At 36.2% G+C, this 20,441-nt stretch overlaps 2 protein-coding genes across 7 annotated transcripts in view; one reads left to right on the top strand and one right to left on the bottom strand.

Moving 5' to 3' along the window:
- Positions 1 to 1,074: 1,074 nt before the first annotated feature.
- LOC141690181 (iron-sulfur assembly protein IscA-like 3, mitochondrial) lies at positions 1,075 to 3,597 on the top strand. Of its 2 annotated transcripts, none has more exons than XM_074494855.1 (3): positions 1,075 to 1,379; positions 1,598 to 1,715; positions 3,244 to 3,597. In XM_074494855.1, exons 1-3 carry the CDS (start codon positions 1,199 to 1,201, stop codon positions 3,332 to 3,334), a joined length of 390 nt encoding a protein of 129 aa, XP_074350956.1. In that variant the 5' UTR covers positions 1,075 to 1,198; the 3' UTR covers positions 3,335 to 3,597. The 2 variants fall into 2 exon arrangements, with proteins under 2 accessions (XP_074350956.1, XP_074350957.1); XM_074494856.1 differs by having other exon boundaries at positions 1,081 to 1,379; positions 3,284 to 3,597.
- Positions 3,598 to 3,658: 61 nt separating this feature from the next.
- The window catches only part of LOC141690180 (protein ABSCISIC ACID-INSENSITIVE 5-like), a 43,681-nt gene continuing 26,898 nt past the window's right edge, over positions 3,659 to 20,441 (bottom strand). Inside the window, exons 2-6 of one of the 5 annotated variants that reach the window (XM_074494849.1) lie at positions 6,086 to 6,168; positions 4,439 to 5,458; positions 4,264 to 4,335; positions 4,130 to 4,189; positions 3,659 to 3,930 (exon numbers count right to left, since the gene is read on the bottom strand). In XM_074494849.1, the coding sequence (XP_074350950.1) occupies positions 3,844 to 3,930; positions 4,130 to 4,189; positions 4,264 to 4,335; positions 4,439 to 5,458; positions 6,086 to 6,154 (1,308 nt within the window). In that variant the 5' untranslated portion in view covers positions 6,155 to 6,168 and the 3' untranslated portion in view covers positions 3,659 to 3,843. The remainder of the gene's footprint in view (positions 3,931 to 4,129; positions 4,190 to 4,263; positions 4,336 to 4,438; positions 5,459 to 6,085; positions 6,169 to 20,441) is intronic. The other 4 variants (XM_074494852.1, XM_074494851.1, XM_074494853.1 and 1 more) reach the window with 4 other exon arrangements.

The raw sequence follows: 20,441 nt of genomic DNA, 5'->3' as shown, positions 1-20,441 counted from the left end.
TTCACTTTGGGTACCCACCTGCAAGTTGGTCTCCACTTCAGGTACCAATCAGCCATTTAACCCCTCCAGGATATGATCATCTTCTCTCCTTCATATGCGCATCTTCAACCCGTTAATCACAGTTATGCTCCGCGCATCAAATTCTGATTCACGTGATTTGCAGACTATTACGTGAGCCCGTAAGATTTACCCAGTGCGCACCCAAAAAATAACGGCTGCTCGTTAGCTACGATAAAAAAAGAAAAAAAAGAAGTTGCAGCCATCAGTAGCACAAGTGAGGAACTTACGACCCGGATTATAATTAGTCCACAAAATCTTCTCCACTTCCCAATTGTTACAAAGACATTGATGATTCATGTTCTTGGATCAGTTAAAAAAGAGGGCTTTTTAGTTGTAATAGAAATAGAGGCAAGATATTTTAGGTAATTGAAAGAGGGGTGTGGTTCATATAAATATAGAGAAATATATACGTTAGAAATATTTTTAGGACAAAAATACCCTAACGGCCATTAACCACGTCTGTCTCCTTTAGCCCCGAGCCCTTTAGTTGCTTTAAAGAAATAATTTTAGGCATACATTTGACAACTTTTTTGTTTGAGCCACTTTAGTGCAGAAACATTAAATGTTGGATATGAATAGTGCAATTTTGTCAAAAAAAAAAGAATGAAAACGGAAGGCGAAGTCCCCATCTTGTGTAAAATTGAAAAACGGAGGACGAAATATTGTTATAAAGTGACGTTTGAGACTATTTTTTAAAAATTTATATTAGGAATCATTTTTCCCTAAATAGTAATATTTGGGGTTAAAATTCCAAGAAATATCTGCTCTCGTTTCTTAAATTTCAAACTTAAAAATATATAAACAATAATAATAATAATTTCGATTAGATGATAAACTTTATTATAGTAAAAAAATTTCTTTCGAGTTTCATTGTATTTCCATATATTTTACGTTCAAAATTATCTGTCTCAGAAACAAAAGTTACGAGTACTCCTTTTTCTTTCCCTCGAGAATATAATGAAACTGTATTTTGATCTGGAATAAACAAAATAAATTAAGGTTACTTTCGAATTTATTTGATATAATCAAACCAAAAGTAATAATCCTTTTGTTGTAAAATTAGGATTGGAACATCTCGCGCTATCTCTCTCTCTCTAATCTCAATTCGCACAGCTGCTGCCTGCTTTTATACAAACACATGGCATCCAAGATTGGTGCAAAGGCCGTCGAGAAACTCCGTCCGCGGCAAGTTTTATCATTAACCGACGCCGCCGCCGACAGAATCCGGCAGCTTCTTCAACATCGCCAGAAACCCTATCTCAAACTCGGTGTCAAGTCTCGCGGTTGCAACGGCTTATCTTACACTCTTAATTACGCCGGTACGTAATTATCTTTAGTTAATGATTCGTTTAGGGGTTTATTAAGTGGTGATTTGATGCATTTGTCTTTAATTGATGATTATATGATATCACTTTGCTCATTTCATATCATTTTAATATTAAATGAATTAAACATTTTTCGTGTTTTTAGTAATAATCATATAGTGTGTACACAATTTGAATTGTTCTAATTTGGAATTGAATGTGTTTTGGTTAAGATGAAAAAGGAAAGTTTGATGAAGTAGTTGAGGAAAAAGGCGTGAAGATAGTGGTTGATGCAAAAGCTCTAATGCATCTCATCGGAACTAAGATGGATTTTGTGGACGACAAATTAAGGTATGTTTGCTGTTTACTCTTCTAAACCATATTTGTACTCTATTTTCTGCTTTAAAATTTCCGCAACTCAGGAATGATTATTCGCAGTTGAAAAACTAGAAATACATTGTATTCTTATACGAGTTCGGTGTCTCTACTAAGTGCCATTTTCTCTGGAATGTTGCGTTATGTATGTGATCTTAAATGCTTATTGATTATGTATCCTCTAGATGGCGAGCTTTCTAATAAGTATCTGTATTCCGATTATTAGATATATGAGTGTCTTGCAGAATTTAAAAATTGTTACCTCTATATGAAAAAAGAGTTTCTGGACATGTAGATATTTTTTTATCGGTTTCATTGGAAAATCGATATCACATAAGTAATCATTTTTAAACTCAGTGATATAGTCATAACCGTAGGCCATATTTATTTTTTAGATTTAAAGTTTAGATCGAACTATAATCTTTAATTTTTTTTTAATTATTCGTTTTTTTGTTAGAAGTTACTTGGGATAATAGTCCGGGGATTAGAGAGGATTAATTGATACCTTCTCTAACCAAGTATTAGAGGGAATAAAATAGTCCTATCCTTTATCGTGAGCGAAATGAACCTAGGATTGGATCAGGATGATTAGACTATTCGATTTAAATATTTGATAGAGATGGGAATCTTATTCTTGGATTATAAATCTATGAACTATATTCTTTCAAACAAACATATTATTTGAGTCTGCACCTTATTTAGATATATAAAGCTATAATTTCAAATTGTAATGGAACCACGTGTTATTGTGCTTAAACCTGTATACTTTAAAGAAGTAGATAATAGTCATAGAAAGTAGCCCCAGATGGGATACAATGTAGAAATTGCGGTTATATAGAGATTGATTTGCTTAAAGTCTTGTGTTCAATTTGGAGTAGTGATACATATATAGAAACATGTAAATTGTTAAGCTGAAAGGATAAAATTATGATTTCAGTATACTTCTTGATATTAATTTAGAACTACCATATCTTAATGTTGAATGTACATCTAAGGTTTATGGTATATCATATATGTTCATATTTGTTTGTGTTTTTCGAGAAAGGAGTGAAGATGTGAATAGCCCAAAAATAATTATTTTTGAAACAAATATTTGGTGCACAATTTCATCTAGTTTATAAATTTAATTGTACATTATGATTTATAAGTCGATATCACACATATTACAACATCGAATCAATGTTTATAACTGACAAACACTATAACTTTACTAACCTATTTTTTAGTTCATAAATATTGTAGAACATTATGAACCAAAAAATGTTATCAGTGAAACTAATTTATTTTAGTTTCCTCTATTGATTAATAGCTGGATCCTCCCGTATATAGATAACGAATCTTAATGAGGCTGTAGGTTCACACTAACTACATGGACACTTAAAAATATATAAGATCATCATAAATCTCAGTCACCGTCCCTGAGGTCATTACTAATTTCAGTCACCTGCTAGAGGTGTAAAGGGTAATATGTGAAGTCCTGGAAATATATTTTCTAATTGTTCAGGTCAGAGTTTATATTTATCAATCCCAATTCTGAAGGGCAGTGTGGTTGCGGCGAGTCTTTCATGACATCATCCGGTAAAGAGTCATCTTAATCGTAAAGTGGTATGGTTATGTCTATAACCATAGGTCATTCCGATCTTTATGCCAGCATATACTACAAATTCAACCAGTCCAGAAATCTGCTAGATCACGGCTAATAAGATCCCCCATCATACACCGCGCAACAAGTTTTTAGCATTGTATAGATGGCTGTAGAAAGTTGTAGTTCATTTCTTCCACATTCCTTTGTAAAAATATAAATTAGAAGCTTTGTACTAGTATAAGAAAATATATACAGTTCATGTTCAGGAACGCATATATTTATGCTGGCACGATACCTTTACCTGCTGGTGAAGAGGCCAGAAGCATGATAAACAGAAACATAAAAACAGACACTGTAATATTAAAACAACTTTAACAAGTCAACATACACACATTGCAATGTTGAACATCCAGAAACATAAAAACCAGAAACGGAGAACGAAACAGGATTTCGGGGTTCCATCATTATTATTTATCACACAAAATGGTCCACCTCACTGAGTAAACTGCCAGTAGGCTTTTAGAATGGAGAGCTAAAACTCCTCCTCAACAATCCAAGTTTATCTTTTTTTGTAGCCGGAGCTTTGGCTATTGCTGCTTCAGAGTTCTGCATGATATTCACAAAGCACATCTCAAAAGTTAAAATACAAGAATATGGGAGAGAGCATCCAAACTTTCATCATCATATACTTAAACCGCGAGTACAAAACTTTGTAATATGTGGAGAAGCAATGCAAGCTCGCGTTTTATCTACAGTTTATATGAAATAAATTAACAATGCTAGAAACTTGAACGCGGTTTAGTACCTGTTGCTGAGATATGGTGGCTAACTCTGCCTCCTGTTCATGGCACACGAAAGAGGGGGTCTGGTCAGTAAAAGAAGTTAAACATAAAAGTGCCAACAAAATGAAGGAAAACAACTAAAAGATATGGTATTTACCAATCTCTGTCTGAGGTAAGCATTCTCATCTTTTAACTGATTCAGCTCTGCTTCCAGTTCAATAGTGTAAGCCTGTCCATACAAAGAATTACAAAAGACATTACATAATAGGATTCTTAAAGTAACAGCAGTTGAAGTAAAGATTGCAAGTTAAGAACTAAGAAAAGAGCGGTACAAGTTTCCTTGCCCTGGATCTTGCTGCCGACTCCCTATTTTTTATCATCCTCTTTTGCCGCCTCTCAACCACCCTCTCTCCCGGGCCATCTATTAACCGCTTCCTTCCTGGCTTGCTCATACCAATCCCATCAGAGGCGCTACTCCTTCCACCTGGCAGGAAAGCTGCTACATTTGCACCACCAATTTGTGATAGTGTTTTGAATGGAGGAACATTAACACTACCAGCACCACCACATCCCAAAACCATAAAGCCAGATGCTGGTCTACTGTTGCGGTTTACATATAAACCATAAGACAGCTGAGGTTGAGGCTGAGATGGCGACTGAAGCTGAGGCAGCTGAGGAAGAGGAGGAGGAGGGGGAGGAGAGGGATAGGGAGGTGGAGCAAGTTGCACAGGTGCTGCACTTTCATCTCGGACTACTCCCACCTTGACTAGAAAATCCTCCAGTGTCATTTCTCCATATGTGGGATCATTCTGCTTGGAACCATCATGAGTAAAACTATTGCTGCTTTGCTGAGTTCTACTGAGCTCAGACCAGACTTCTTCCACTGTTCTTTGGTTCAGAGGTGCTGGAACACTCAATGATCCTTGTCTTGGCAAGTTCACTTGTCTTGCAATATTGCCCCTCTCATTTGAAGTCCCGCCAAACTGATATTGTAGATTCACGGTGGTCACACTTGTCATGGGTGCTGATGCAGGCACGGGTGTGTTGGCATTCTGAGCTTGTGCTTCGTTTTCTTCCGCAGTCCAAATGCTTTGAAGGAACTCATCCATATTCATGGATCCATAGTTCTTTCCACTACCCGTAAGAGTGTTCTGAAATTCATTTAAGGTGAGGGAGTAAATTGACGACTGGCGGCTGAATGACGGAGGGTTATTTAACCTGATCTGTTCTTCCTCTTCACTACACAATGCTGATTCGACCTCATTTTCAGACTGATCAGCATCCATTCCGGGATTTTGGTCTTGCTGGTGAGACATATTTTTACTTGCAATAAATTGTATTTCAGCTGCAGCCTGCAGTTGAGTTGAGAGAGAGCAATAGATTTGTTATGGATGGATAGAGATATCTTCCTTCAGCCACAATTAATAAAATTTGCACTGTTGACACACACACAAGCATATATTTTTCTAATTACTGGTACATATTGTACCTCCAAAAACTCTAGTAAAATTACATACATGAGATTAACAATGATGATTAACCACATGCTGATCTGAGACTGAGAAGTGAAAGCTTCGGAAATATCTTATAGCCGGAGATCATTCCAAATATCAAAAACTATATAAATACGGTAATAAAACTTCAAAACTCATCCAAGTAGACTAAATCCATATGTTTAGTTGAACCAATATTTAAAGAGAATAGCATCATCAACCAACACAAAATATGACTATTGAAAGAAATAGATATGATCCATGCCCATAACATGGTATAATACTTTGAACACTTTCCACAGTAAATATAACAAGAAACCACCAAGGTACCTTATGAATAATATCAAATGACTAGTTCAACCTTAGATTCTGTATTAAAATTTTTTATAGTAAAGCTCAAACCATTTTGCAAATATGATTAATTGAAATATATGATGAAAAAAATACAACTAGACATATAGTAAAATCGTCAAGAAGATGAGTTACCTTACTTGGAGGCCGAGAACTAAGTTGTTTCACTTTGAACAGGCTAAACCCATCTCCATTATTTTGCATACCAGCTACAAGAGTATATTTTGTACGTGCTTCTTAAAATGTAAAAGTATATCTATAAAATAATATGTAATATAAATATTTATAAAATAATATAATAAAATGCTTCTGCCTAATAAAACTTAGAAGAAATACACCCATAAAACAACATTGATTCCTTTAAACAAAAATTTACTTAACTCAAATGACACATATAATAAACTAAAAGAAATAATGAAGTTACAATATATTAATTATAAAAAGTCATTTACTAGTCTAAAGATTCATTTTTATTATTAGATGATTTTTAAATTGTATATTTGAAAGGAAAATTATGATTTTAACAAAGTGTTCAGGACTTTAGAGAAAAATCATTACATATGATTATTAACTTTGTAATTATAATTAAACTGGAAATATGGTTGAACCATGTTCAAAATTTTATAGATATTTGTTTAATAAAATATCATTTAACTGTGTGGTTGCATGAAGGGCAAAAAAATACCATCCTCTCACAGACACGTGCTTAACAGATGGCACCCTCGGAAGTATGGTGTTGATGAGTGTTCACTTCAATTTTTGTTGCTGACGTTGCTGACGTTGTGTGTAACAAACTTCAATTTTCTTGTAAATATCTTTTTTGTTTTTTTTTTGAGTTTGGACTTTGTTAATATAATTATACTAGTATTAGTATATATAATGTTAATTATATTAAATACACCGTTATTTAATACATAAAAGATAGCTTTAAAAATAGATATAATGTTATATGCGATGTAAATTTTATCTTGAAAATATAAAATAAATTATATAATTTAAATAGTGGCAATAAAATGATAAATTATGTGATGTAGATTTTGAATATAATAATTTGAGAAAGAGGAACTAACATTATTACAAAATCAAATTATAATTATTTATAAATTTGTATACATCAAAAATTGATAACAAAAATACAAAGTTCAAAGTATAATAATCAAATTTGTCATGGTAAATAGATATACTCGAGAAATATAACTCAAAAAAATTATGTTCGCGACAAAGTTATAAATATGACAATAAAAAAAAGTATCATGTATAACATGTACATAAATCAAAGATTAATAGCTCAACATAGATTTTAGATGCTTAGTAAACATAATTGGTTGAGTTTAGATTTATATTAAAAAGTAAGAAAAAGTAAGAATATCATTATTTACCACCATTTACTCAATATATTTTAAAATCTTAAGTTATATTATAATTTTTCAAGTTGTTTTGGTAGATAGCCGGTAATCAAATTTTTATCCCATGTTCAAATTTTTTTATCTTTAATAAAATAAATTAGTTAATGATAACTCCTGGTGGCGGGGCCGCTCCTTCGACGCCGTGCCTGTATCTTTCGCCGCTGTAGAGGTGTCCGTGTAGCTGTTGTGGGGTTCCTACAAAACAACACCGGAAGGGGGGTTTGAGTCCCGCGGCGCCTCCGGTGTGAGAGTAGAACTCACTTTTAGGGAAGATGAAGATATATATGAATAAATGGTGGTTGTGTGTGTATATGAGTTTAAGAGATTGATTAATCCCAAAACTTTACCTTATTGGGCTATTTATAGCTCAAGGGTAGGGTTTTGGGGTTGGTATCTTTAAATCGTAACCATCGGTTCTGGGAGCGGAGGACACCTGACTGGAGTGGGTGCTTTACACGTGTCAGTGCGGGACTGGCCGCAGAATGTTCTGAGGATCTTCTAACACGTGCCATTATTATCTCCATGATTGATGGGTGACAGTTATCCCTGTCATGTGCTTGGGAAAGTGTCTCACATGCTAGGATTCTCCAAGGCTGGAATTGCTGGATTGGGCCAGTCAGGACTAGAGGTGCGCGAGACTGGATTGAGTTAGGAGTACATGACTAGTCCTTCCAGGAGCCATATGGAGTTAGGAGTCCAGGAATAGTCCTTGTAGGAGCTACATGTACTATCATGTGCCCCTCACTCCCTTATGCGGATTTTCTGGATGGGGCAGTAAGTTTGGGCTTGTTTGAAGAACATGAGCTTTTGATTGTTGTCTTTAGAAGAATTTGAGTTTTTCTTGCCCCCCAGTCCGGATTGCGTTGAGTTTAGCCAATCAGGACTGAAGTTGGTTGTCTCTAGAAGAATTTGAGCTTTTCTTGCCCTCCAGTTCAGATTGCGTTGAGTTCAGACAATCAGGACTAAAGTTGGTTGTCTTTAGAAGAGTTTGAGCTTTTCTTGCCCCCAGTCCAAATTGAGTTGAGTTCGGCCAAACAGGACTAAAGTTGGTTGTTCTTAGAAGAATTTGAACTTTAATTGCCCCCAGTCCGGATTGCGTTGAGTTTAGCCGATCAGGACTAAAGTTGGTTGTCTCTAGAAGAATTTGAGCTTTTCTTGCCCCCCAGTCCGGATTGCGTTGAGTTCAGCCAATCGGAACTAAAGTTGGTTGTCTTTAGAAGAGTTTGAGCTTTTCTTGCCCCTGGTCCGGATTGAGTTGAGTTCGGAAAAATCAGGAGTAAGGTTGGTTGTTCTTAGAAGAGTGAGCTTTTCTTGCCCCCAGTCCAGATTGAGTTGAGTTCGGCCAATCAGGACTAAGGTTGGTTGTTCTTAGCAGAATTTGAACTTTAATTGCCCCCAGTCCGGATTGCGTTGAGTTCATCCAATCAGGACTAAAGTTGGTTATTTTTAGAAGAGTTTGGGCTTTTCTTGCCCCCAGTCCGGATTGAGTTGAGTTCATCCAATCAGGACTAAAGTTGGTTGTCTTTAGAAGAGTTTGAGCTTTTCTTTCCCCCAGTCTGGATTGAGTTGAGTTCGGCCAATCAGGACTAAGGTTGGTTGTTCTTAGAAGAATTTGAGCTTTAACTGCCCCCAGTCCGAATTGCATTGAGTTCCGCCAATCAGGACTAAAAGTTGGTTGTCTTTAGAAGAATTTGAGCTTTTCTTGGTCCCAGTCCGGATTGAATTGAGTTCATCCAGTCAGGACTAATGTTGGTTGCTCTTAGAAGAATTTGAGCTTTAATTGCCCCCAGTCCGGATTGATTTGAGTTCAGCTAATCAGGACTAAAGTTGTTTGTCTCTAGAAGAATTTGAGCTTTTCTTTCCCCCAATCCAGATTGCGTTGAGTTCATCCAATCAGGACTAAGGTTGGTTGTTCTGAGGAGAATTTGAGCTTTTCCAGGAACCCCAGTCCGGATTGCGTTGAGTTACGTAGTCCGGACTGGGAAGTTGAAACGGTTTTGGGGATTTCCCCCTCAATGATTTGAATTGTTACGGTTGTCCTTTTTCAAAAGACATGTTGTAATAATGACTCTCATTAATCACTGTGTACGATGGGCCGTCAAGATGGTTCCACGCGGCGTGGCCTTTCAGTTTTCACCACGCCTATAAAAGGCGACCCTGCCCTCATTGTTAGATATGAATACAACACAGAGGGGGGGGGGGGTGAATATGTTTTGGCTTAAATGGTTACTTTTTGATCGACTTTGGGTTTAGCAGTTGGTTGATATCAAAGATTTTGTAGAATAGATGTTAAATATAAATAACAATGCAAATATGTAAAACAAAGATCTTCAAAACTCACTTAATTTTATATTAAAAATCAAGTAGTGTTTTGCTACAAAATCTCTAAGTTCTTGTTTTAGAACTTAGCTTCTTTCTTGAGAGAGAATACAATTTCTAATCTGAATTGGTCCTATTTTTGACTAAGGACCAGTGTTAACTTTATAACTCAATTAACTGCTGGTTTACACAGTGTGTAATAAGACATGCTATTAGCTTTTCTAAACTGTCACTTGTCATTTCTATTTATAGAAAAACAGATCTTCCATTTCTGGCTTAGCATATCTTTAGCATCCCGTGTTCACTTTAATCTTCCTTTGTCAGTTAATCTTTACCATTAATCTTGCACATCTCTCAAGCTGCTTTTTGTAGACTTGTCAATCCAGCTGTGTGAATTGTTTGTTGATTTGCAACCTTGGATATTGAACTGTTCTGCAATTCTGTACTTAGAGAAATTTCTTCACTTCGAGATCTTCAATTAAGCTGTAGAGAACTCGACATCTCGATAGGCATGTTGGCTTGTCGATATCTCTGAAACTTCATTGTTGACTTGACTTATCGACAACTCTGAGTTCTCTAGTGAATTTTGGTTTATCTATAACTCAGAGTTCTCTAATGGACTTTGGCTTATCGATAACTCAGAGTTCTCTAATGAATGTATACTTGTCGATATCTCTGAGTTCTCGAATGGGTATCTGACTTATCGATACCTCCGAGTTCTCGAATGGGTATCTGACTTATCGATATCTCCGAGTTCTCGAATGGGTATCTGACTTATCGATATCTCCAATAGCATTTCCTGAGTTCTCGATAGACAATTCCTGAGTTCTCGATAGGCAATTCCTGAGTTCTCGATAGGTCTTTCTGAGTTCTCGAATGACTTCTCTATAACACTAATTCTGTGACTTGTAGAGATCTTGACTTAGAATGTTTTTCACCAAACAGAATTATTCAACTCCAAGCTTCTTCATAATTCTTCTGAGGCATGACCTTCTTGATCTTCTTCCATATAGAATTCTTAGGCTTGACACTGTTTAGGGAAAAATGCTTCAGTCTGCTCCATTTACATTTTACAGACATTAAGTGTTACAAGTATAAATTACAGATTAAGGTTACAATACAACTTACTTAGGGTTGGCCCCAAGCTTAACTGATTGCTAATGACATTGTCAGCATCAGTAATCTTTGACATAATCTATTATATAACTGATTGCTAATGACATTGTCAGCATCAATAATCTTTGACATCATCTATTATATATTACACTCATTCTTTCTTTTTTTAACTTTTCTCTTGTTCCTCTTTTTCTTTTGCTCTCTTCTTCTTCTTCTTCTTCTTCTTCTTCGTGCTTTGTTCTTGGTTTTGGAGAGGAGTTCTCTAGTGTTTGCAAATCGCGTTGTGGTCATCCCCAGCTGCTCCATATTATCTGCTATTGTAAGCCTCCTTTGTCTCCATTTTGTTTACGTTTCTTGTAAATCAATAATATTATTGATTTCTTTTGATGTATTTCGTGTTTTGTGGTTTTGGTTGATGTTGCTTATATGTATGTATCTATGAGTGTATATCTATGCCTTTTGCTGGGTTTTTGGCATTTGATTTTGTTTTGACATGTTTCTAGGATTAGGGTTTTTAGGTTGAGTCCGGACTTAAATACTTAGTCCGGACTTGTAGCTTTTTAGTTGGTGCAATGTTCTTGCGTTATTTTGGCTTGGGTCCGGACTAATAGGATAGTTTTATGGTTTTTGTAGTCCGGAATTTTGATGGTTGTTGTTTTGTTTGTGGGTTTATATTGGCTTTTGAGTTTTGGGTCTCCGGACTGTTTTTTGTTTTAACTTAAAATAAAATTGAAAGTAGGGTAGTCCGGACCATGTAGTTTTCAAGATAAATAAACTGTAGGGATTTAGGCTAACCTTAATCACTTGTTTTAGGTTTATGGTCCGGACTAAAGCTCGTGCAAAGGCCTATATCACCTGCTATCCGGGGCCGTCAGGTTCAGATTTAGATTCTTCTCGTGACTCGGAGCGCATTGATATGGGAAAGAAGACGTCTACCTCGGATTCTGGAGCTATCACTAAACTAAGTGTTGCTAGGATATCTTCTAGGAAGGTGCCTTGCACTCCGGAGGGTTTATGGGTTACCACTCTGGGCTATTTTATCACCAAGAGTGATGAGATATAGAATAGCTTTTATTTTAGGAGTATTAGGTTCGGGTACGCGAGGTAGCCTAATGCTGGTCCGGGGCCATACGATAAGGCTGAATTTGACAGAAAGTTTGCAGATAGTATCGTAGCCAAAGAGCCTTATGAGTTGAAGGAGGAGTACGCCGCTTTGGACCATGCGACACATGATCCTTCAATCCGGGATGCCTTCCAGCTCGATCCCCGGATTGAATGGAGGTGGCCTGAGCCCGGAAAGAGGATATATCACAGGCCAGCTGACGGGTTTGTTCCGGTATGGCTGGAGCATCTCCGGTCCGGATGGAATCCACATTGGCATTTATTCCTTAAACATCTGTGTAAGTATGAGTATAAGATTTCCCCGATGTAGATAACCCCCAATGGGATAAAGTGGATGTCCAGGTTCATTGCTTCTTGCAACCAGTTCAAGGTTCATCCCACTTTTAAGATATGGCATCATATCTTCAGCTTAGTCCGGTCTAGCCAGATGCCTTTACATGAGCTTCGATTCTAGGCTCCGGAGTGTGGCTATGGTGGTTCCTACAGGCCCGTCATTCAACAATCTTCATTGAAGCACTGGAATGGGGAGTTGATTATGTTGAGGGGTTTGGACTTGCATTACCTCCCCTATGTTGCTGCTGACGGAGTCCAGACTCGGTTTCGTAGGGATGTTCTCCGGGGAGATACCATCCGACTAGTCTTTGCTTTTTGTGAATGTTTGGGTTTCCAGATGACCCGTGACACTTTTATGATGCACATGACTATGCATAGGCTAGGCTGTAAGTTATTTATTTTTGTGTCAGGACTGCTTTCTTTTGTTGCATTGCTCTGTAGTGGTTGGCTCTTGTAAATTTTTTGTTTTGACTTGTCTTTTTTTTTGGCTTGGTATCTGGCAGGTTTACCACATTATAATTCGAACATGTCATCTTCGACATACAGTGATGCCTTGAAGGGCTTGGGGAAGGCTTTCTGTTATTCCCTAACAATACAACAAGAATTACCAAAGGGGGTGTGAATGTAATTTTGGCTACTTTTTGAGATTTATGAGAAATGGTTCTAACTCAAATTATATCTAACTGTTTGATTTGCAAAGTGCGGAATACAGAGTTAAGTAAATCAAACATAAAGTAATAAAAACTCAGGTCTTCAAAACTTTCTGGTGGATTTGAATGTATATATATATATATATATATCAAGAGAACCCTGTGAAGCTTGAATAGCTCACAGCTGCTTTACAAGTGAACAAACAAACTACAGAGAAATTTTACAGAATATAGCTTACAAATGTTTCTCTGCTAAAAATGTGTTTGCTTGGTTTGTTAGTCAGTTTGTTCTACTAGCTACACTTGGTTTATATATCACCAAGTTTACATAATAATAAGACAGGATAATAAAACAAAACCTATCAAGTCTAATTTCATGTTGCTTCACTACTCTATTCCAGCATCTTTGAAAATGTTCATAACTTGCATGGAAATGATAATGCTTCTTTGTTCTCATTTTCCTGCTAAACAGGCTGCCACATTCCTTTTGCAAACACTCGACGCATGTGACTGTGTTGTCACTGTCAACAGATATTTGAATTGATCATCTGTCGGGTACATGCTTGTCATCCGTCGGGTAGCCTTGTTGATCATCCATCGGGTAGCTTTGTTGATCATCCGTCGGGTAGCCATTTATCACTTGACTCCATTTCATTTGTTCAGAATTACAAGACATCTTATATTTACATTTAATCAACCTATTCTGCACATCAACTAGCAGTCTACATGATTCATAAGCTACTACAGAATCTTATACAAAGTTGTTTGCAGAAATGTGCTACATGACTTATTGTTACATAAGCTACTCACCCGGTGGATATCAATTAGTCATCCGTCGGGACTATATTGAATCATCCTTCGGGACTATAATTGATCATCCGTCGGGTGCTACAAAATTCACTAAGTTAAATGTACTAACAATAAGTTTTATTTAGCTTATCATCAAGTACACAACATATTCCTAACAATCTCCCCCAATTTATATCTACTGGAATTGTAGACATAAATTAAGAGAAACTTGATGATAACAAAACATCCTAAAGATACAGATTGAAAAATAGTAGATAAAACTGATAAGTGCTACAAATTTTCTGAAAGTCGAACAATGCAAAGTACACAAAGAAATTGCTCACAATTGTTATCAAGATGCTCCTCTAGTCTGAGCAGATAGATCTATTTCCTTGATCGTCTGGATTTCTTCCCAAGCCTTCTGTTGTTTTCTTCAATTTGATTCTGAAGTTGTCTGTGGAATTCAAGTTCATCAGCTTATGAGAGATTTAGCATTTCCTGCATTTTCAAAAGAGTCTCATTGCTAGAGATACTCAATTGGTCCTCCAATCTGAAAAATCTTCTAACACCTTTGTCATCCATGAATTCCATCAGATAATAGGGCCTTAGATGCACTCTTTTTCCTGTAAAGGGAATAAATAAAGTTTTTGGAAGTGCATCTTTGGCTCTAATAATCCTTAGTTCCTCAATCCTCTTTAGAACTATTCTTCTTGCAGTCACATTGTATCCAAAGTTCTTTTTGAAGGATGAGTAGACTTTATTAAGACATATTGGCTTTCTTGGAGAATCCTGTAAAGAGGCCATGTTATCTCTTTTCTTCCCTTGTATTTAAATACCAGTCTTTCAGGAAGATGTCTGTAAGCATCAATTCCTCTTACTTCTTCCAATTCATCCAAGTAGAGATTCAAGTCTGAAAATTCCTTGATATCACAAATGTACATGAGATCTCTCTTGTTGACTGTGGGTTGGGATTTGGTTAGAGCTTTGGATCTGAAAGATACAGGCTTCACTTTCTTGCTAGCTCTAGTCTTTGTCTTTTTTGTCTTGAAGATGGGTAAATTTAGCTCAAGAATTGGTAAACTATCCCAGTCTACTGGCTCATACTTAGGAACAATTGGTTCACCATGAATATTCCTTGTTGGATCAACCACTTTGAATTCTTCAAATACCACTGAGGGTTTTGATGTCTGAGTTGTAGTTGTAGGCTTTTTGGGAAATTGGTCTTCCAATTCCTCATCATTAAAGTTCACTTTCCTCTTGGAATGAAGTTCGTATCCAAATCTTCTTTTCTGCTGTGTTTCTTCTTGCATTTTTAGATCCTTAGGTTCAGTTATTATAGTTGGTTGTACAAGAAATTTTGTTGTGGTTTTTGCAGCTTGAAACTTGTCCAAGATAGCAGCTTGTTCTTTCTTTTGCTTTTGCTTCTTAGCATCCAAAGCAACTTGCTTCTTTTCTAGCCTGATTCTTTCTTTTTCTTCCTTCTTAGCTTCCACAAACAGTGGGTGTCCAACCACCACACAAATCTCCTTACCATTTCTGTAAATTTTGGCAATTCTTCTTTTTAATGCTAAATCAGTTGGATCCTTGTAGAATGCAATAGACCTGGCAAGCAGCTTCTTCTCATCTCGCCTAGGTATTTCAAACACTGTATCCATAGGATTCTTGTCTGAAAACTTAGAGTAGTTCCTTTTGGCCTTCATGATAAGATATTTCTTTGGAGATTTGATGCAGGAAGTTTGACCTCTTTCCAGATAGTTCATACTTATGTCATTCACAGAAATTTTCATGACTTTAGAATGATGATTGAAGACTTTGTCTGGCTTCTGAATTGGCCCAAACTTTTGTTGAATATCTGCATCTATTTTTCTCCGTTTTTCTTTTATTTCCTTCTCTAGAGCTGTAACATCAAGCATCTTGGGATTTGATTTCACCTCAAGTTTTTTAGCTGCTCTTTGGATTAGATCAATGTTATCCAACTCAGGTGGCTTTGTGAAAGCAATTGTTGGCACAATCACTTGGATGACTTGTATGTTTAGCACTTTTTTCTCCCCCCCACTTCTTTATTCCCCTTGACTAAATAAGACAATTAAGGTGATTTCTCCCCCTTTGAAGAGGTTTCTTTCTCCCCTTTTTGTTATCAACAAGTTGAGTAGAAGAAGAGGTTTGTGCTGCCACTAGCCTTTGAAGCAAGTCTGTTTGTTGTGCCTGATGTAGATGTATAACTGTTAGAGAGGCTTCCATTGCTGTCATTCTTTTCTCTAAGGAATCCACCTTGGTGGCAAGATCAGTGTTCTTCCTTAATTGTCTTTTGATATCAAGCATTGTAGCTTGTGGAAGTTTTGCATCTAATCTATCAGCTATATCCTTCTTCACTTGAGTGATCTCTGTTTGAATAGAAGTGATATCCTGATTGTGTTGGAAGCCTTGGATTTGCTGTAGTTGGAGAGAAGCAAGATGTGCTTGCAGAAGCTTCTTGGTGCTAGCATTTTTGGATGATTGAAGAGCAGGCTGTGTTTGACTGATAAGTTGGATGAGTGTGGTCTTGAAATGATGTTCATCACATTTCTTGGAGAAGGCCCACAATGGCATGCCTGATCTGGAACTATGGCCTACTTCTCCCCCTATGTCCAATGGCTCTTCTTCACTTTCTTCATCTTCACCACCAAAGAAATCTTCTGAACCACCAGTCTTATAGTCAATATCACCAGCTGTAGAGGGAAAAGCTGTGATTGCATCCTTTGCTCTTTGCATAGACTGTGTAGTGTGCACCAAGTTTAGCATTCTTTCTGTATTGTCATTGCCCTGTCCAGCTAGAAGTTGATATACTGGAACAGGGTGAGTAAATGTCTCAGCATCCAAGAAGGTAGAATCTATAACAACTTGACTTTGCTGAGATAGTCCCTCCCTGTCTTCATCCTGGACATTCATTAACTCATTTGCAAAGACATCCACCCATATTTCTCTTGTACCTACATTTCTCTCATTATCTATCTTTTCTTGCATCAAGGTCTCACATTGGCTTCCCACCCTCACACCCTCACCTTCACCATCTAAGGTGGAACTCCTCTCACTCACTTTTGCCAGTCCTGAAGAAATGGGCTGCATTAGATCACTCTTTTCCTCTCCTTTTTCCATGGAGCAACCCAGACTCTCACTCAAATCACTCCCTTCCCTCAGTCCTAAGAGTGATTGCACTACTACTAAGTCTTCTGCACTTGTAAGAATTTAAGAAATTTGAAGTTGTGCAGAGACACCCGACGGATGAGGAATATCCATCGGGTTAGCAGTTTGACTATCCGACGGATGACTGCTATTAAGCTTATCCGTCGGGATACAATCACTACTCGACGTAGGCTTGTCAATGGATCGGATTTAAATAAATTCATATCTAAATTCATTTAATTTTTTCGGATCGGATCGCGTGTCGGATAAATTATCGCTCAATCCATATCCGCCCCATTAGGATTTTCGGATTTCGGATCGGAGCTTCAATCCATTTAGATCTAAATATATAAAATTTCTTAAATTAAATTATTCTTGCTACATGCTGATTTCTAAAAATGAAAATGAAAAATATTTGGAAATTGAAGTTATCTAATATTGCAAATATGCAATGACATAGTCACCAGACCCATCAATTACGTTATTTGGTGGTAGTTAAAACTCTAAGACTCAATTATTATTTAGAATTTAGAAGGGTTATTAGATTATAGAATAATTTATGATATAAAATATTTATTTTATTTATTAATTACGTAATTTAATTGCACAATAATTTTGTAAGTTTTTTTTAAATTACCAAAAGTTACGAAAACTAACTTTAAGAAAATTAAAATACTTGTAAAATTAAGTGTATAATGTGCGTAAAATCAATTTATCATCTAATAAAAAAAATCTCTCGAAATGGAATAAACTAATTATTTAACTTATTACACGAGGAACATCGAAAATGAACGAACAAAGAAAAATATTTGTAAAATAAAGTGTATAAAGCTAAAAATGTGAGGAAAAAAATCTGATATCATCTTTTTTTTCAGGAGAATAATATTAAAAAAAGAACGAACGAAGAAAAATATGAAATGATATGATGTGTGTTTAGATAAATATGCAAGCCATTTAAAAACTCGTGTCAACGAATTTTAATCTATTTATTTCTGCATATTGAAAAGAGTCAATCGAAAAAATCGAAAGTTATGAATTTTAAAATATAGCACCGATATAGTTACATCACAAAAATTTGCACATAGATTCAGTTTTGAGGATTCATGTAGTGAAATTAAATTATTAGTAAATTGATTATGTAAAATTTCACTTTTCTACGGTTTAATATAGATATATTTTGAAAGTTGCTTAACCGGCAAATATATGAATACATTTGAATATTTTATGTATCAGTTTCAATATATAAATTGCAAGGAAGAAATATTATGGAATTTAAATTTAATGAAATTTTTGTACTTAGAAACTTAAAATATTTAAATATATAGATTTTATTTTATATATATATAATATAAGCCGGATCGGGTTTTTAACAGATCGGATCACGTAAAATCCATATCCGCTTCTTAATGGATCAGTCCTTATCGGATCGGATTTTTAGCGGATCAGACATTTTTTTATACAATCCATATCCATTTATCAAGTTCTGGATCGAATCGGATCGGACCGGATCCCCGCTCCATTGACAAGTCTAACTAGACGGATGATAAATATCCATCGGGATAGAAGAAATAATTGAGTTTGGAGTGGAGACTATTGTAGACTCTGTGCAGATTGATGAAAATTTTGACACATATGTCTTAACAGTCTCAGAAAGAAAAGGCAAGTGAGCCAACAAATCATCTAAAATATGATGCTCATTTGTTTGGATTTTTGGCTTCTCTAAGAGAGTTAAAGATGGAGAATTTGGAAGTGATGTGTTTATCATGTCAACATCCAATGAGTGTGTGGGAGAGTTTGGTGTATCAGGTGCTTCAATTATAAGAGATTTTGGCTGTGACTCCACATTTATTGGAACCACATCAACCTGACTTTGAGAAGGGGCAGTGACTGGGTCTTTTGCACCAGTTTGCACAGTGTGTGAGCCCTATGCATCCCCAAGGGTTTTTGGTTTCTTCTTTCTGGTATAAGTTTGGGGTGAGCTTTTGTCCCTTACCTTCTTGGCCCATGCTCCTAGTTGGGAGCTTGTTTCAATGGTAACATCCTTTTGGGAGGATGAAACCAGTAATGAGCTAATATCCTTATTAAGCACTGCAGTTTGTTGAGAAACTGCAGTATGGCTAGGCTGGAAAACACTCACCTCTCCAACCTTATCCTTAGGGCTTCTTTGATGTTCACCCTGTCCCTCATCTTTCTCACCCTCCTTTACACTCCCCTCTTTAGGTTTTGTGGATTTTACAACTGATTTCTTTTGAAAGAAATCAGAGGGGGCTTTCTTAGCTTTGGATTTAGGAACTTTTGTTGGTTTGGTAGCTTGGGTAGACAACTGTTGCGTCATTGACACAGTTTCCATATCTACACTAGAAAGCAAAGAAGTTTGTGAGGTTGGAAGAGTGGAGACAGAAGAAATTACCTCACTTACCTGAGGTCCCTCTATTACTGGAAAGTAGTATAAGGGAACCTTCTTGTGATGGTTTGCTCTGTTTAAATCTGTAATGATCCTTCTTTCTTGAACCCAACAATTTAACTTGTTGGTTGGGTTCTCAATCACAATATCTTCAATAAGATGGTTAGCAAGCATCATAAGGAATCTAGCATAGTTGACACTTTTACCTCTCTTATTGATCTCTCCTAACTCAAACAAAACCAAATCACTGAAATTAAAGTACTTATCAGTAACTAGCATGTAAAGCATGTTAAACATAGAAATATTTATAGAGTCAAAGTTACTAATTTTACCAAAAAACACCTTAGTTACTACATCACACATATAACTCCATTCATTCCTAAGACCCAATCTTCTAATTTTACTTAGCTTAGAAGAAGTGAGTGCATATCCCATGAAATTAAGCATATTAACAGTATCAGTGTCTGTATGTGGAGCAGTTACAGTATTATCAGGAATCTTGAAGCATGCTTTAACAATATCACTATTTATGCAAAACTTCTTACCTTTCAGAGTGAATGTGATGGTCTTGTATGTCGAGTTGTACACTGCAGTTGTCCATATCTCTTCAACAACCTCACAGTAAATGGTGGGTGATTCCAGCATGGCATGGTTGAGTTTGCAGTTCTTCACAAAATCCATCATTTTGTGATAGTCACCATACTGTTGAATCTCCTTGTTCACCAAAGCTGAGAAGTTGTTTTTCTCATAGATATAACCGGTTTGGGACATGATTTCACTACAGGTGCCATTGTTAGAGATTTGGAATTTGCAGAGAGAGAGAGTTTGTTTTTGAGAAGAAAGAAATTAGAGCAATTGAATCTTGAGAATGATAAAAGAAATGAATAAAAGTGAATTTGCTTTTATACTATCTCAGAAATAAACTGACAAAAATAATAAAGTAAAATAAAGTAACCAATAAAAATTGCGCAAAATAGCCATTTAAAAATAAATAAACTGTAAAAATTTCGTCACTTATCCGTCGTGTCATGCTTACAAGCTGTAAGTATACTTGATGGATAATGTTCAGGGAATTAACGGCTAGGATTGAGACAATTCGACGGATGAGGATAAATCAGTTATCCGTCGAGTTATAAAATATTCCAGAAAATTAATTGATTTTATTGACAAAATATATTCCGACGGATGAT

The sequence above is a fragment of the Apium graveolens genome, chromosome 10, assembly GCF_009905375.1.
Source record: "Apium graveolens cultivar Ventura chromosome 10, ASM990537v1, whole genome shotgun sequence".
In the NCBI taxonomy this organism is placed as follows: Eukaryota; Viridiplantae; Streptophyta; class Magnoliopsida; order Apiales; family Apiaceae; genus Apium; species Apium graveolens.
Note: the sequence above shows the minus strand (reverse complement) of the source record. Positions and strands in the feature narration are given on the sequence as shown.